Source organism: Mauremys mutica, chromosome 16 (genome assembly GCF_020497125.1).
Source record: "Mauremys mutica isolate MM-2020 ecotype Southern chromosome 16, ASM2049712v1, whole genome shotgun sequence".
Classification (NCBI taxonomy): Eukaryota; Metazoa; Chordata; order Testudines; family Geoemydidae; genus Mauremys; species Mauremys mutica.
This window is the reverse complement of record NC_059087.1, coordinates 31,382,952-31,401,695: the sequence shown is the minus strand read 5'-3', so window position 1 is coordinate 31,401,695 and position 18,744 is coordinate 31,382,952. Positions and strand designations below refer to the sequence as shown.

General features: G+C 44.2%; 1 protein-coding gene across 5 annotated transcripts in view; it reads right to left on the bottom strand.

Annotated features, from left to right (window-relative positions):
- Positions 1-18,744, bottom strand: part of NF2 (NF2, moesin-ezrin-radixin like (MERLIN) tumor suppressor) — a 98,705-nt gene that overhangs the window by 53,847 nt on the left and 26,114 nt on the right. For all 5 annotated transcript variants that reach the window (XM_044989755.1, XM_044989754.1, XM_044989753.1 and 2 more), the window contains exons 3-5: positions 8,546-8,671; positions 7,133-7,255; positions 2,994-3,077 (exon numbers count right to left, since the gene is read on the bottom strand). In XM_044989755.1, coding sequence (XP_044845690.1) covers positions 2,994-3,077; positions 7,133-7,255; positions 8,546-8,671 — 333 coding nt within the window. The remainder of the gene's footprint in view (positions 1-2,993; positions 3,078-7,132; positions 7,256-8,545; positions 8,672-18,744) is intronic.

Genomic DNA, 18,744 nt, shown 5'->3' with positions numbered 1-18,744 from the left:
AGACAATGTGTGGATTATGTGATTTTAGTACGGTCAAGGATGTCACCACATCCCAAAGGAATGTGTGTGCAGGGAGCAACTCTGGATGAGAACATTAATTATTCAAAAATGAAAATCAACAAATGGCCGAAATACTGCAGGATATATTGGTTCAAGTGATTTGGCAAACATATTAAAAAAACTTCCAATTTAATTATAACTCAAAAACTGTCATGGCAATTTAGTTCTTGTTAATTGAACTATATGATTAATATTTGTGTTTATACTCTGAGATTGTCTTTATATCACTCAGACATCTGGTTTATATTGTACTGTATAAATCTGTGTACATTAATATTTTGAATATGAATGCAATGCATTATTTATTTAGGAAAAAAATAAAAACAAATAGGGACAAAATAACTCTTGCAGGAATCCTACAACATCAGAGAGACTCAACGGGCTTAGAGTCTGAATGACTCGCATTGAAAAAAATAGGAAAATCTCTGATTTTATTGTTTTCAGCAGGGATGTATTTTTCCAATAGATTCTGTCCTAATGCTTACTATTTAAAACTGAAGACTATAACAACATTTGAAAATAGTGAAGGTGATTTGAAAGCAACACTGGAGGGAAAAATTCACAGTATTTGTAATACTACTCTGTTCATTCTTGGAATTAAAGACATATTTTATGTCCCTGATGGCTACATTGTTATTATAGATAAAGGTAAAACAGCAACACAAACATGCACTTGTCAATCAGTGAAATCAAATGTAAATGCATCGGTCTGCATTGCTGTTAAGCACCTGCTTACAACAAACAGCTGATCATTAGGGAAATGCCTCTTAGTGGCTTCATCCCTACCTCTAGAGGCCACTGTCCCACAGTTTATCAGGTGAGAGACCAGCAGTCAAAAATTTCTCTCTTCCTAGCTCTGACCAGCACCAGCCCAACTGCAGGAAGTAAGCCAGCTTCTGCTCAGCCAGTAGATGACAGTGGTGCGGTCACTAGAGGAAGCAGTCATGGAAGCACTAGGATTAAGATGTTGAAAATCAAGGGGGATTTTTTGCTGCCCTCTTGTGATTCCATAGAATATCACAATTCAGAGGTAGGAAATCCTGCTTAAAACCATGCTGCACCTTACAAACAACTAAACACCAAGCACAATTCAATAGTATGTTAATATGCATGTGGTCAATAGAGGAACTGCAGAAGTGGCTGGGGCAGGAGAGAGGGTACAGTGAAAAGATCACATATGTCTTGCCTAACTTCAGCCTAGCATTGAGCATGTGAACTGTAGCTGAAGTGGCTGGGAAACTAACAGCACAGAGTGTTTACTCAACAGTTCTACTATTTTTGTGATTGAAAGAGTCACTGTGGGCTTGTCTACACATACATACATGCTGCACTGCTGCAGCACATCTGGTGAAGACACTCTATTCCAATGGGAGAGAGCTCTCCCGTCGGCATAATAAAAACCACCTCTGCAAGCGGCGGTAGCTATGTCGGTGGGAGAAGCTCTCCTGCCAACATAGCACTGTCCACATGAGCGCTTATGTCCATGTAATTTATGTCACTCGGGGGGGGGGGCAGTTTATTCACCCCTCTGAATGACAAATTATTCCAACATAAGCTGTAGTATAGACAGCCTGTATGTATATTCTGTATGAAACAAGAAATGAGAGAAATCAAACCAAATGTTCGCTCATGCTCTTGAATACAAGGGTGCTGAATGAATATTCAGTACAATGCTTCTTAGCAAATAAATATTTTTAAAAGATCCATTTCCCTGGCTAGTAACTGCTCTAAATAAAATTATAACACTTTGTTAAAAACAGAGACAAGATGTTTTAGTTATAAAACAAATAAAACCCAAAAGCCCTACACTTTTTTTTAATAAGTCCAAACTTTTATCAATATATACTTATGTCAAATGCCACCCAACTATGCAGAGGTAACAACACTAATGAGGTACGTAGTCTGAACAAAGGGTAGGATGACACAACAGGCGAAGTGCCAGACAGGTAGGAAAAGACAAGGGGTTACGTGTTGGCTCTACAAAGACAGTGAGACAAATTCCCCCTTCTGCAACTGCAGTTCATAAAGAAGAGGAACATCATGGATGGCTTGAGAGAAGTAGGATGTCTCTATGCCCAGTGTATCACTAAGCACTGCTCCACATCCACACTCTCATACGTGGGTGGAGGGGGCAGGCCACTCCTTTGGCAAAAGCTCTGATTAGTAGGCATGTAGAAAGCTGTAACTATGACTACAGCCTGCAGGTTTCAATAATGATGGTGTGGTTGCTCTGAGTTCTGACTCTGTGATCCCTTCTCCACCCGGCTAGCCACTTTCATATGGGTCCCCAGCACAATTCAGGTTTATTATGCAAGACAAGAATTTGACTCAAAGGGAGGAAACCCAATGACTGCTGAACCTGTGATCTGGCCAGGCCAGCTGTAACAAGAGAACCCATGACCTGATGTCTAAGAGAAAGGAAGAGAGGAAAGAAAAACACCTCACTATATTTCCCTCACCCCAACAAATCTGAAGCAAGGCTTGGTGCCAGCAATGGAGGGTTTATTTGAATACCATGGTGGCAGTCCAGCTGGAGGGTCTTTGGCAGAAAGAAGAGTTGAAAGGTGGAAGAACAGGGAGTAGAATGGCTTCTGCAGAGAGCAGGGGTTGGGTATGACGACTTATCAGATCCTGTAGCAACACCAGCTGGTGTGGGTACTGCAGTTTATAAGCTCTGCCCTCGCTGCAAATTCCTAATAGGGGATGCAGGGTCTATCCTAAGGACCAAAGGGTCACTAGCACAGAGAAGGCAATGAAGCTGGCATTCCTGCCATTCACTCAAGTCTGCACAAATCTAGCACCGCCCCAGTTCCTCAGCAGATGAAGGTCTATCACTGAGCATCTGACACCTCAAAAGGCATGAGGACATAAAATCGAATCACTCGGACATCAATGGGCTCATGGGAGATTTCCCATCATTCATCTGTGCCTACCTTGGCTTGGACGGCATAGGAGGCCAGCAGCACAGATGCCTCAGGAGGACAGTAGATCTTCTCATCTAAAATCTGTTTCTTTACCTGAGCAAAGCAGCAAAGGAGATATAACATTGCTTTAGTGGAGCTATGCAAGGCACAACCATCACAGTAGATGGCCGCAGTTTGTTTTAATTAGGGCTGCCAACCAGCCAGTTAAAGATTTTCCTCAGACAGGGCACAAGTCTGGCTGATGCAAACTCTGGCACTCTTCGGGGAACAGGCTCAGGTTTCCACAAACCACTGTTTTCAGATGGATTCATGCAGTGGCGGATTAGCCACTGGACCCACAGGGCCCGGGCGCCCCGGCTTCTGCCACCTGGCAGATGAAGCCCCTGCAACCCCTGACCAGGTCCCCAGCACAAGCCGCGGGATGGGGGAAGCCCCCCCAGCACACACCCCTACCCTGTCCCCGGCAGAAGCCATGGGATGGGGGAAGCCCCCCCCAGCAACCCCTGTCCCCAGCAGAAGCCATGGGATTAGGATCTCCTGACCCCAGTAACCTCCCCGACCTCACCCACGGCAGAAGCCCCTCAGAGAGGGAAGCCCCCCCCAGCAACACCCGACCCCGTCCCTGGCATAGGAAGCCCCCAGTGCCCCGACCCTGTCCCAGGAGAAGCCGCGGGCACCAGGGGAAGCCCCCCCCCCGCCCCCTGATCTGACTCTCCAGAAGCGCCGGGCGGGCAGGGAAGGAGAAACTCCAACACCCCTACCCTGGTCCCCTGAAGACGCGCAGGGGTGGTGGGGGAAGCTGTGGCACGGGGACAGAGCTTCTCCTGTCCTGGGGTCACCAGGGGATGGGGGTGACCAGAAAGGAGCAAATGGGCTGTGGGGCTGGCAGAATGGGAGGAGACCCCCGGATGGAACAGGGGCGGGGTCCCAGGGAAGAGGCAGAAAGGGGTGAGGCTGTGGGTGGGGCCACAAGTGGAAGGGGTGGGGAGAGGCCCCCTACTTGCTGTGGCCCAGGGCCCTGGGAAACTTTAATCCACCTCTGGATTCATGAGAAGAACTTTAGTTCCACATGCAAAACTACTGAGCAAAAAAATAAACCCATCCCTTTGCTAAAGATAAAATTTTATGTCTAACACGCGCACACACACTTCAAAACGATGACTTGTACAGTATCTGCAGCTCCTTCCCTTTGAGCACATGAAGGATTTTTTATTATTATATACGGGAAAAATTGTGATTGCTTTAGTGCTCAGTCAGTGCTGACCTACGAACCAGACTTTTACAAGGCCTATAGCTTGCTCATGAACTAGACTCCTATGATCCTTTATGGCAGGGGTTCCCAATGCAGTGCCCATGGGCCGCGTCTAAGTGCGCCCATGTACTGGCCGGCAGACGAGCATCCACCGAAATGCCGCCGACAAGCAGCGTCATGCAGAGGCATCGCTGCCTAAATGCTGCCGATTTTCTGTGGTATTTCAGTGGCGACGCCTCTGGATGATGCTGCTTGTCAGCAGCATTTCGGCGGTGACGTCTATTGACGTTGCCACTTGTCGGTGGCATTTTGGCAGATGCTCGTCCGCCGCCACGGTCCTCCGTGGCTCATCATCTGGCGCCCGCCAGACAAAAAAAACCACTGTTCTATGGTCATGCTAAGAAGGGAAAATACAAGCTTGCTAAACTTAAGATATAGTGACCTTTTAACACAGTGTCCTGCTTTTGTGACTGAGCAAGTAATGTCTTAAACCACAACCGACAGGAATATATAAAATATAAAAGTAATGAGTAACCAAACAGCTGTCTGGATCATGTGCTTGAAAATGTATGAAATGTACCAGACAAATATGTATTTTCATCCCTGATATGGAAAGAGGAACTAATGGGATTGTAACCAACCTTACTATAAATATTGGCAAGGGATAAGCAATTATCAGGACCAAGACAAGACTGTGATTAGTTTGTCATCGCTGTAGTGTCGCTTCTCTGGATTCTGGTAACCATGACTGATACCTATTTCCATCATGCACTGTTTTAATGTCTCATCTTCTAATACGTTAAATCACTGACTTACCCACATTTTTTTAAATTCTTTCATAAATTCAATCTGTATTAACAATTGGCTATTGATTAATAAATGGCTACTGGATACTGATTAATTATTGACTATTGGATTTTTGGAAACCCTGATCTTCATCCAGGAGGTGCCAACCACCCTCAAATTCCACTGACCATTATCAGAGTTGCGGGTCGCCTTGTGATAGTACTTTTAGTGGCATGCACAGTACTGCACACACTCCCAAGAGGGCCAAATTACAGCTACTGAGGACCACTACTTTGCATTTCCGGACTTTCATGCATTTGATTATTTTTTTTTTATTAAACACTAATTTTCCAAAGGGAAAAAAGTTTATTTTATTTCAATGTGAACTTTAAATGGATTGTCACACTGACACACAATCAGCTACAGTAACATCACTTTGCACTTATAGTAAAAAGTCACATGCTGCACTTGCAAGATGCAGTTTTCAACTGCTTTAACTCTTCAATTACATCAAAGGCACTTTTCCTCATCCAGGATTAAATCCGTGGCAAATTTGTCATTTTAAAATAATTTTAAAATACCTATGTGAGGTATCTGAGCAACAAAAAGGGCCTGAAAATTAACACCAATACTTTGCTCCCTAGAGTAAAGGTACTATATAAGGGTACAGAGTACTTAATGAACATTAAGCCTCACAACAACCCATTGAGGTAGCTTTTATACCCATTTTACAGAGGGACAAAAAAAACAGCACAGTGAGAATTGAATCCTACATTTGCAAGTGTTCACTGATCTGGATGGCTTCCGTTTTGGGGTTAAATAGCCAAGCATCTACTAATTTGGGGTGCTTTAACTTAGGACACCGGAAAATCCAACCTCCTTCTTCAACTTGAGGCACCCAAAACAGAAAAGTCAGCAGACACTTGAAAGTTTAAGCCTAAATGACTTGTCCAAGGAAAAACAGCTGGGAATAGAACCCAGGAATCCGACTAATCACTAGACATCACTGTAATTTTCCTAGTCCGGTAAGTCTCTCACACATACACACAAGTCCCACTATGGGCTGAGAATAAACCTGGAATGTTGCAGCCCAAAAGGTAGTTATTTCAGAAATCATCCTTGCCTGAAAAATGGGGACTTCTGATGAAAGTACCTCAATAACCTGAAGTAGAGAGCTGCCCACTGCAACAGCATCAGCGCAGATTTCCCCAAAACAAAGTTGCATGGCATTTTCCTTCTCTCTCAAAATCCTTAAAGCTAAAGAGCCTATTACTAGAAATGTAGCCTAGTGGACGGGGTTCTATTCCCAGCTCTGGCCTGCTGGGTGGCCTTGGGCAACCCACTTTGGCTCTGTGCCTCAGTTTCCCTATCTGTAAAAAGACAGTGATAGTGACTCTGACCTCCTTTGTCAAATACTTTGAGATCTACTGGATGAAAAGTGCTGCACAAGAGCTAGGTGTGGTTATCACAGTTTGCAAACGACAATGTGCTAGTTGGAACATTTAGTTCTCCATCCCACTCCATCTTAGCCATCAGCTTCTGATTCCATTGGGCTTCTGGGATTTTCTTCTGCTCCAGTAATTTGGGGCCTACTTTGGTGAAGAGAAGAGTTTTATAGTGTACCCTGAATATGGCAAGGGCTGGACTTGTCCTGCTCTCCTTCAAGAGGATGTACCTGTGTTTTATACAATAAAAATGCTAGCCATGCATTATAGACAGCTAGCATATCTTGATACAAGACATTTGCACTGTCTGCAAGGGTGTGACGCCGCCCGCACTTTGCTTAGCTCCTGAAACTGCCCCTCTCTCACACAGATACTCTCCCGCTAGGGGGGTATAACCTATTAATATTGCTAGTCACCTCACTGCTCCCAGATTTACAGACTGATTAGGCTGAATGCTGCTAGGTTTACACAAATCATCTTTTCTCTATTTTTACAACACCATGTGCTTGTTGAAGTTGCTCATTTCAGAGTGGGTTTGAACTTAAAGAAGAGAAGCCATGCTGGGATGGCCAGAGCCAGTCAACATTAAGAAACACATCTACAGCCCTACCACCCACCACATTCCCCAGCCCTTGGGAAGGACAACTAATTGCTGAAGTGCATACCTGCAGAAAGAACAAGTGCTGTGTGATCTCCTGAACCAGCTCCTCCTCTGCATTCTCAGGGTAAAATTTGGCAAGGAAGTGAAAAGTGACTGGCTCCTCTGTTGGAACGTCGTGATCCAGAACCTGCAGGATTTGACAATCAATCAGTGACTCCAACCTCTCCAACGCCATTGCCTCTTACAGCCTAGACACAGGTGCTAAACTTCTACTTCCCCTCAAACTGCAGTACCCCCCTCTCCAGATTTTCCGGTCACCTGGTCAATATCATGAAATCTGGGAAGTTCAGGAACCATTGCCCCACAGGCTTGTAAGAAGTTTGCAATTTCTACATATTTATAAAACAAACTCGAAGCAGAAATAAATCATCCTGCATGCCATGGAGTACAATTTTTCACAAGGCAGAGGATTCATTTTTCTTCTTCCCTGCTGAGCACATACAGGGTTCTACCAACACACAAATCTTTCTTCAAAATATGCAGTTTCCTGCTACAAAGACAACTGGTGAGCCTGGAATTTGCTGCTTATTATTTGCTTTTATTTTTTCTTAGGCAGAGAGAGATACAATCCTAACTTCTGTTCACTGGACTAAATATCTTGTGTTTTGAAACAGAGGCTCAACCGGACCCTTGTTTCAATACTGCTCAAGAAAGGTTCCTCTCAGACACCAGAAGGAAGAATACCTGGGGAGTGGGAGGGGAGGGCATATAGGATTATTCCCTATTGTACATTTTCTAGTGGTTTGTCCAGTTTAGTTTTAAATCATACAAGCAAAGGAAATGTGGTTCCATTAGGAGATTATTCAACAACGGAGAGGATCACACTCTCGGGAAGTATTCTTTTCCTTAACTTCATCTCCCATATACATTCGCTATTGTCTCTCCTTCCTAGGTACTCCCATACCTCAAACACTGGCAGACTGTTAGTAAAGAAATGTCATACTTCAACCTCACTTTTCCACTATTTGCACAGAATATTCTGGAAAGCTACCGTCTCTTAAGGGTCTGCCCTTCATGTACACTTGGGGACTCTCCAAATAGGATATTAGACCCTATTTACATTACAATCATCTTGGGGGCATGGTTATAACATGGCTGTCCCTTGAAACAGCTAACACACCAGTTATATAGCGTAGAAGGGACCTTGTATGTATAGTCTAAGGCTTTGTGATGGTTCAGGGATAGACTAAAGGTCCAACTTAACACTAGCTGTGCTGGAGGACAATCAGCTGGAGGACAATCATCTTGTATTTGGATCTCCTGATCTATAGATCAGCCAAAGCCTAGTTTTGCTCCTGGTGCACCCTCAGAATTCCCACTGATGCATCTCCGAGTTTCATGCATGGACAGCCAGGGAAAGATCTACCCTTCCACCCACCACACACATCCCCCACCAAAAAAAAAGTCCTATTCCAACCTTCTTGTCCATTTTGAGCCAGGCCACGGTATCCTTGATCGTGTACTGAAGTCCAAAGAACCAGGTTTCTCGGAGTCCTAGGGTCCTGCACACCAAGTCAAACAAATCCTTCCCTTTCCACTTCACCTGCAGCAAGAGAACAAAGAGCAAATGGCATTTTAAAAATTCAATTATATATAACCCCATCCCCCACTTTTCCATTCAGCCACATCAAATGCACTTTCTCCTGCATGTGTGCTTGGCCTCCCCCACTACTCCCACTGCCATGCCTGGTAATGCAGATACAGCACTAGGAATGCCACGGTTATCCTTTTGCAATCACACTGTACATTAAATCCTCCCACAGAATGCAGACAGCAGATCGGCAATTTACCCTGCACTGCACGGAAGGGTGGTTTTACTCTGGAAACAGACCACAAACATGACGGTCCCATATTGAGCATGTCTCGGTGAAACCATATCAAATTGGTTCGGTTTAGAAGAAGTCAGTCAGTTTCTCTTACTGCCAATGCACCAAACCTCACCTGGGATCTGAAAAATCTGAGTTCTTTTTGATGCCCACGTCACCATCAGCAGTCAATATTCAACATGCAAAATTCTGCCCTTAATTGCACATGTGCAACCTCAATGTCTTCAAATCCGGTTCCCAGCTATCCCTAGACTCACTTCAATATCTTCTATCGGGTTTCACAGATGTTGCAGAGCAGAATTTGGCCCTGCAACTGGAACTTAAACAATTTCTAACAATGATGCACAAACAAGAGTAGAGCATCTTATTCTTCCAGAGCCATTAGCTCTGCAGGACTGCCAGGAATAAAAAGTAACAAAAGCCTCATTTTTATCAGTGAAGTCTGCAGCTCTGTTCTAGACACACACAAGGAGCAGCTGTGGTATAACAAAGGGCTATTTTTACACAGACTACAACCACACTTTACACTAGAGACATTTGGTAATAAAAAGTAACTGCTGGAGCTGAGAAAACTGGTCCAGGCCACAAGCCATGACCTTCCAACAGTTCCATAGTTGCCTCGGCCTTGTTAAAGTTTGATTTTAAAAAATGAAAGGGGGAGGGAGGAAGATAAAGAGAGATATAAAACAGGAGATCCTATATTCCAAAGCCACTTCGCTTTTCCACTTGCATGGATGGAAACACTGCTGGGCAGGGACATAGGGCCATTTTTCCAAAGCCCATGGGCAGCACCGCCCCTGTCACTGCTGCTCAATCTTAGTACCACCTGGACAGCTTCAATATTAATGCTAAAGAACACCAGAGAAGGTGCTTCACCAGTACCAGCTGCTGTCACACACTGCCACCCTGTGGGTAATGCAGTCAAGGAATATGTAGTCCCTTTCATTACTTCACAGCCGTTTTGAGTCAAAAGGAGCAGATCAGAACTCCTTCCTCCACCCAACACACACATAAATGTTACCAGAGCATTCCGAAGAACAGAAGAATCCAGATGCTCAAATAAAAACAAATCAAATGTTAGCCCTGGTCTACACACAGCCCCTGGTTCGAACTAGGGTACGCGAATTCAGCTACGTGAATAACGTAGCTGAATTCGAACTACCCTAGTTCGAATGACTTACCGTCCAGACGCCGCGGAAGCGAACTCCGCGGCTCCAAGGTCGACTCCGGCAACTCCTCCTGCCGCGGTGGAGTACCGGAGTCGACCGCGGCACTTCCGGAGTTCGAACTATCGCATCTAGATCAGACGCGATAGTTCGAACTCCGAGAAGTCGAACTCGCCGCGTCGACCCGGCGGGTAAGTATAGACGTGGCCTCAGAGAGCATCTCTGTGATTCACATAAGACACAGTGAGGTTGAAAAACCCAGGGTTGATTTTCCAGTGTTGCCATTAGAAAGCCCTAATTCAGGGGTCAGCAACCTTTCAGAAGTGGTGTGCCGAGCCTTCATTTATTCACTCTAATTTAAGGTTTCGCGTGCCAGTAATACATTTTAATGTTTTTTAGAAGGTCTCTTTCTATAAGTCTATAATATATAACTAAACTATTGTTGTATGGAAAGTAAATAAGGTTTTTAAAATGTTTAAGAAGCTTCATTTAAAATTAAATTAAAATGCAGAGCCCTCCGGACCGGTGGCCAGGACTTGGGCAGTGTGAGTGCCACTGAAAATCAGCTCGTGTGCCGCCTTTGGCACATGTGCCATAGGTTGCCTACCCTTGCCCTAATTTCAGGGGTTCAAATGTACCCCCTGCAATGGGATACAAGTTGGTGTATGAGGGCTCAGCCTGGGAGGGAGTTTTTTCTGGCCAGTTTTTTCAAGGGGAGTTTAATCTGGGGTTTTAAGTAAAATACAGATAGAATAAAAGATTTAAGATGCTATTTTGCACTTCTAAAATTCAGAACACAGATTTGGGTTGCCAATATTTTTAGAAAGAGGTTATTTCCTAACTAGGACTAAATTGCTTTGCGTAAAACAGCATCAGCAATTTTTTTAAAAGGCCATTTTTATGGCTATTGTTTTAAAGGACCAATTAATGTTTACGTGCAGACATTTATCCACCATAGATGGAAAAGAAAGCGTTCTCAAATTCAGGTTACTGCGCATTGCCATTGGGAGGCTTTCATCCACAGATGCAATTTGTACTCTATGGAATCAATGTTTTGAAACTCCAGCTGTGCTTTAGACTGCAAACTACATTGAGGCACCCCAGCTGGAGTTTAAACCAGCCTGCAGACTACAAATGATCTGCAGTTACATAACTTTGTGCGAAAACCTATGTTAAAATTCTCAACAACAAACACTGAGTTAACTACCACAAGTAAGGAAATTCAAAAGATTCTCTCCTCCCCAGAAAGAGGTCTATGGTTAGTTTAAAATACCAGTGGTCAGCATTTAACTGAGATCCGTGGTTTCTCTCCACAAATGTAATTTCACCCTTTGTGTATAAAGTATTTTGAATGACTGTTTATGCTATTAAGTTTTAGGCCTTAACGCACACATGTAACGACAGAGTTATGGTTGCTGTGGGAACCATACGTTTTACTGTGGTGTTAAAATCCCAACCACATCATATTACCATACTCCCACACACACACTTTAATTGAAAATAGAAGTTGAATAGGAATCCAGTTTATTTCAGCGTAAATGATTGAATTCCACACCTTTGTATTTATAATTAAGGCTATGATTTAATCATGGGTGTTTTTACTAAAAAGTCATGGACAGGTCACGGGCAAGAAACAAAAAAAAAATCAATCTTAGGGGTGGGGGTGGTTTGAGCAGTGGCCTGCTAAACCCAGGGTTCAATCCTTGAGGGGGCCACTTAGGGATCTAGGGCAAATCAGTACTTGGTCCTGCTAGTGAAGGCAGGGGGCTGGACTCAATGACCCTTTGGGGTCCCTTCCAGTTCTAGGAGATAAATAAATTAATGGAGATATACCTATTTTATAACTGTCCAGGTCTGCCAGAGCAGCAGCCAGTGCAGCTGGCCTGGGGGCTGGGGCCACTCCAGCAGCAGCTGGTGTGGCTGGCTGCGGGGCCCCCAGAGATGCTTACTGCAGAGCTGCTTCAGCAGCAGCCTGTGTGGCTGTTCCCAGGGCCACCCAAGCAGCTGGCCCTGGGGTCAGCCACACTGGCCGCTGCAGAAGTCACGGAGGTTGCAGGAAGTCATGGAATCTGTGACTTCCTGCAACCTCCATGACAAACACCGTGCTCTACTTTTAACAATTTGCATTTTAGACAGCATGAACTCCAAGTGTTTTACAGACATTCCTAATCTAAACACCCAGCACCCTATTAGATAGGCAAGTATCAGTAACCCCCATTTTACAAGCAAAGAACATAAAAAGGCACAGAGAGGCAAAATGACTTGGCCTGGTTACACAGAGAGCCTGTGACACAGCCAGGAATAAAACTCAAGACTTCTTGACTCTCTGACCTGTGCTTTACACCACCATCCCCCCACTTATATTAATCATGGGCCTTTTTAGCATAAAGGATCATCTTTTAGAAAGTTGTGTGTGCCTGAAAGCAAGGTTTATAATGAACATTCTCCACCTCGGCCATGAACTAGAATGGTTCCTGTAATAAAAGCTAAATCCCCAAATGAAAACTACGTTAGATGAGTGACCTTAAACTAACAGCAATGGCTCTGCTACTGTCCAGGCACAACAAGGTTTGGGGCCACCATGCTCCTTCAATGTCACTGTTGAGCCAGAGCCTTCAAAAAGAACGATCTTGCATTTGTGGTCTCATATTATCCCACTGACTTTATCTTCACATGATTTGTTAGCTATATTTGCGAGTCTTGGGGGAATAGTGGATGAACTACTCTATAAACAGGGCTAAGTGCTGCAAAGCTGTTATTTTGTGGGGCTGGAATTTATTTTCTTTACTAAGTGCAGAGTGCTTGTAATTTATCAGCACAGAGTGCGTTAAATAAACTGCACTAAGCACTTAAAAACTCAGCAGCTGGTTGCTGGAATACAGCACTTCCAGCATGGGTTATTCACATGATCAGATTTGGGCTCTATTAACAGGGGGTACGTTACCTATTAACCTGCACCAGGAGACATATGCAATTAGCGGGCAGCCAAAGCATCACTCTGATAATACGTCCCATGCGTCTGACAAAGTGGGTATTCACCCACAAAAGCTCATGCTCCAATACTTATGTTAGTCTAAGGTGCCACAGGACTCTTTGTCGCTTTTTACAGACCCAGACTAACACAGCTATCCCTCTGATATCTGATAATACAATTTATTTTGGTATTGCATCCTTACTATAAGTGTCACAACTGCTTCTTAGGCAGTTACAGCCTACACAGTAGTTACAAATATGAGAGAGAGGTTGGTTGAGCTTCCATAAATACTGCAGGGTAAATGGTAGGGAGGCCACATTTTAGTGAAAAAACATACAAGGAGAGGATCCAGTTGCTGTGAGAGAAAGTTCATGTATGGATCTACTCTGCAAAATGATAGTAAGGCAGGCATTGTGCTGTTCCATGTTTTTGTTTCAATGACTCCAGATCAAATTCACAAGGAAAAATGGGTTTTCTAACTACTAGCCCTGCAAACTCTGCCACCCGAGAGTCAAGCTGAGTTCTGACCTTCTGGAGTTTCATTAGGAAAACAGTTCTGCAGGCCAAATTCAGCTCTCAGTCACACTTGTGCAACACCACTGTCACCACTGGGATTGCACAGGTTTAACCAAGAGCACAACTGGAATGTAACTGATGATACATGAGCCACAACAGAATCCAGCTCGCTCCCTTGTAGCTGTGTTGGCTCAGTAGAGTGAACAGGAGTCAAATATTACTTTTGTGACTAAAGTAAGCAGGTATGGCCCCAAATATGAAACAGGGATAAGACCTGTTATATAAGAAGGAAGTATTTATTCAGTCACTTGTTAGAATCAAATTGTAGGGGTCAAACTGTCAATTGAAAGTGTGACTTTGAAGAGATTATTCGAGTCTATAGAACAAACATTTGTTTGTACTACTTTACTTAGTGACTAATGCAGAAAATGGATCCTCAGTCAAGCAGGTGACTTTATTATTTATTTAAGCACTGAGATTCTACTGAGCCCTGTACCATTCCTAGAGGACACAGTCCTGGCTCGGTGAGCGTACAGTCTAAAAAGAAAGATCAGACACAGAGGAGTGAAACAGAGTCCCAGAGAATAGCACTAACTCTTAACATGACACACATGTGTTTATTGGTCTTGTGGATGAAGTGAGCTTTGAGGACAGAATGAAAAGAAGATGGGCACCTATCATGCTGGAATAAGGAGGATGATCCAGGTGTAGGGAGCAGAATAAAATAGAAGTGACAAGGGGAGGGGAGGTAAGCAGGTTTCACTAGCAAAACTGAAAGTAATGGGACTGTCAAGAAGGAAGAAAGTCAAGGAAAGTGTGGGCCCCTTGCTGAATGAGGGAGGGAACCTAGTGACAGAGGATGTGGAGAAAGCTAGTGTACTCAATGCTTTTTTTGCCTCTGTCTTCACAGACAAGGTCAGCTCCCAGACAGCTGCACTCTGCAGCACGGTATGGGGAGGAGGTGACCAGCTCTCTGTGGAGAAAGAAGTAGTTCGGGGCTATTTAGGAAAGCTGGACGAGCACAAGTCCATGGGGCCGGATGCGCTGCATCCGAGGGTGCTAAAGGAGTTGGCCGATGAGATTGCAGAGCCATTGGCCATTATCTTTGAAAAATCATGGCGATCAGGGGAGGTCCCAGATGACTGGAAAAAAGCTAATGTAGTGCCCATCTTTAAAAAAGGGAAGAAGGAAGATCCAGGGAACTACAGGCCAGTCAGTCTCACCTCAGTCCCTGGAAAAATCATGGAACAGGTCCTCAAGGAATCAATCCTGAACCACTTAAAGGAGGGGAAAGTGATCAGGAACAGTCAGCATGGATTCACCAAGGGCAAGTCATGCCTGACTAACCTAATTGCCTTCTATGACGAGATAATCGGCTCTGTGGATGAGGGGAAAGCAGTGGATGTACTATTTCTGGACTTTAGCAAAGCTTTTGATACAGTCTCCCACAGTATTCTTGCCAGCAAGTTAAAGAAGTATGGGCTGGATGAATGGACGGTAAGGTGGATAGAAAACTGGCTAGATGGTCGGGCTCAACGGGTAGTGATCAATGGTTCCATGTCTAGATGGCAGCCGGTATCAAGTGGAGTGCCCCAAGGGTCGGTGCTGGGGCCGGTTTTGTTCAATATCTTCATTAACGATCTGGAGGATGGTGTGGACTGCACCCTTAGCAAGTTTGCAGATGACACTAAACTGGGAGGAGTGGTTGATACGCTGGAGGGTAGGGATAGGATACAGAGGGACCTAGACAAATTAGAGGATTGGGCCAAAAGAAATATGATGAGGTTCAACAAGGACAAGTGCAGAGTCCTGCACTTAGGACGGAAGAATCCCATGCACTGCTACAGACTAGGGACCGAATGGCTGGGTAGCAGTTCTGCAGAAAAGGACCTAGGGGTTACGGTGGACGAAAAGCTGAATATGAGTCAACAGTGTGCCCTTGTTGCCAAGAAGGCTAATGGCATTTTGGGTTGTATAAGTAGGGGCATTTCCAGCAGATCAAGGGATGTGATCATCCCCCTCTACTCAGCACTGGTGAGGCCTCATTTGGAGTACTGTGTCCAGTTTTGGGCCCCACACTACAAGAAGGATGTGGATAAATTGGAGAGAGTCCAGCGGAGGGCAACAAAAATGATTAGGGGGCTGGAGCACATGACTTATGAGGAGAGGCTGAGGGAACTGGGATTGTTTAGTCTGCAGAAGAGAAGAATGAGGGGGGATTTGATAGCTGCTTTCAACTACCTGAAAGGGGGTTCCAAAGAGGATGGATCTAGACTGTTCTCAGTGGTAGAAGATGACAGAACAAGGAGTAATGGTCTCAAGTTGCAGAGGGGGAGGTTTAGGTTGGATATTAGGAAAAACTTTTTCACTAGTAGGGTGGTGAAGAACTGGAATGGGTTACCTAGGGAGGTAGTGGAATCTCCTTCCTTAGAGGCTTTTAAGGTCAGGCTTGACAAAGCCCTGGCTGGGATGATTTAGTTGGGTTTGGTCCTGCTTTGAGCAGGGGGTTGGACTAGATGACCTCCTGAGGTCCCTTCCAACCCTGAGATTCTATGATTCTATGACTGGGTGGAGTAAGTAGGCTGAAGTGGAGAAAAATTAGACTGGCTGAACATTGTTAGCTGTGCTTTTTAAAACAGCAAGGTGCATCAAATAAGAGGTAGTAAAATGGAGGGTGCATCAAACAACAGGTTGTAACAAGAGAGACAGACACATCCACCCCCTGGCCCATAGAGAGATGTCCAAATGACTCCCAACGCATCTTATAAATCCAAACGAGGCATACCCACGGTAGCTTGCTATGGGGTGTACTCCCTTCTTACTGGGAATTTTAAACTATAGCAGCAGTAGGGAAAAAAAAAGACCACAATATAGTTGGATTTAAAACCTTCTGAGAGCAGACAGGAAATGAAAAATATTGAATATTTTTTAAATTCTTTTTTAATGAACAGATGTCAAATCCTTGAAACTGCCACTTATTAAGTCACAAGAGGCAGCTGTTAAAGTTATTTTTATTTACTAATGTTGTAGGACAACTTGATAATGAGATTTTAATTAAACTATTTCAGTTAACCACCAAGGAGGTTGAAAATGCACTAAGGCACATCAACCCAGATGGTGCAGTTGAGCGTGTATCTCAGCATATGCCTGGGATCTAGAAAGGAGGGAGTGGTGGTGGAAGCTTATCCAGGTAACAGTGGGTATTTTAGGGGAAAATAGCCAGAAGAAATGTTGAAAATTTGAACAGACCTCCTAGCCTGAGGGTGTTTACCACCATTTAACACTTGAGTTTGTAATTTGGGAGTGAGATAATCAGATAGCAACAGTAACTGGGATGGCTTTCTCCCACCCTGGATGTGTCCAGGAGGTTATGCACCTGTCAGATCAACATCTCAGTTCTGCAATCTGTGCCTTTGTCACCTTGAGATTAGAGTACAATAATGTGCTCTACAAGGAGAGGCACCTGAAATCCATTTGGAGACAGAAACAGGTGCAGAATGCAACTACCTCCTTGTTAAGTGGGGCTCTTCACAGTGAATATTATACCGGTACTCTGTGATCTGCATTGGTTGCCAACTGGTTTCTGGGTGGAGTTTAAGGAGAAAGCACCCAATCCTTCACTAATACTGATACACTAGTGCCACATTTCATAATCAATGGGTCACAATCCCTGGGGATAGGTCGCAAAAGGCAATCGGAAGGGGTTGCAAGGCACTGAAGATGTTATTACAGTTCTAAAGCAAAGAAAATAAAATTTCTGGAATAACTTCACGAGGGCCAAAACCTTCAAAGTTGGTGAGGTCAAACATAGTTTGACCTGAGGGGACGGATAGCTCAGTGGTTTGAGCATTGGCCTGCTAAACCCAGGGTTGTGAGTTCAATCCTTGAGGGGGCCATTTAGGGGACTGGGGTAAAAATCTGTATGGGGATTGGTCCTGCTTTGAGCAGGGGGTTGGACTAGATGACCTCCTGAGGTCCCTTCCAACCTTGATATTCTATGAATTTTAGTTATAGTTTATTTCCAGGTCAAGTATTCTCTGGCAACTGCTATATACAGACATTATATAAGCTTACCAAGGATAACATGGTTACAATTTTATTCTTACATTTGTAGCAATTGTAAGGGTATCCTGAAAATTTCTGAGTTTGAATAAAGGATCGCCAACCTGAAATGGTCAAGAAACCCTCTACTACTGTATTGAGTTCAGGAGTTACTCCTGACTGACAAAGGTGTACAACAGAAGAATTGGTATCACAATTTTTGCCTACAAAGGCCATAACAGATTGGCATCTGCCTTTCCAAGAAATCTCCATGCACTATACTGCCATAGTTGAGACCAGCAGACACACTCAAGCTGAAGGCGCCTCACCATACAACTAAGAAGGGGGCTGCCAGCAGGTCTTTCCTCCTGAAGGTAACGTCAATCGAGCACATTTGGGCAGGGAATTACACACCTGATAGGCACTCTGCAAAACCCATCAATGTTCTTGGGCTCTAGGAGAGGGCAGAAATGTTTGGAAGGAATGTAGCTTTTGGGGAGGTGAGGCTCTTCTGTTACCAACTGTATTTGTGGGGGAGCTATCAGTTGTTGATTTTTGGGGGCGGCATGATTGCGTTTTCAGCGAAAGCCCAGCATATTTTGATTTATTTAAAGCACTAAGAGTGGAACGCTCTTAACTTCACAGGATCTCTGCAATCCATTCCCCAGTATTTGTGGTACTACTCAGTAAAAAGACACTGTTGCAGATTTATGTTGCACAGTAGCCACAAAAAGGTTTTGCTCCTCTATATTATTCATATTGAGCATAAAAGTGTACTGGGCATTTACACATATTGTAATATTAATACAGATACAGACAGACTGGGGAGCACAAAGAAACAATGAGACATTGTTATACACTGTGAAACAGAACTTAGATTACTAAGATCTCATATGCCTTGTCTTATACTTTGATTATAAGTTCTTCGGGGCAGGGACAGTCTTTTTGCTCAGTGTCTGTACAACGTCTAGCACAATGGGGGCCTGGCCCATGCCTGGAACTTCTAGCCACTACAATAATACAAATAATAAAATAATAGGATAGACAGCTTTTGGAGAAATGCTGTTTGTTAGTTGTGATGCAGTGCTTTCTG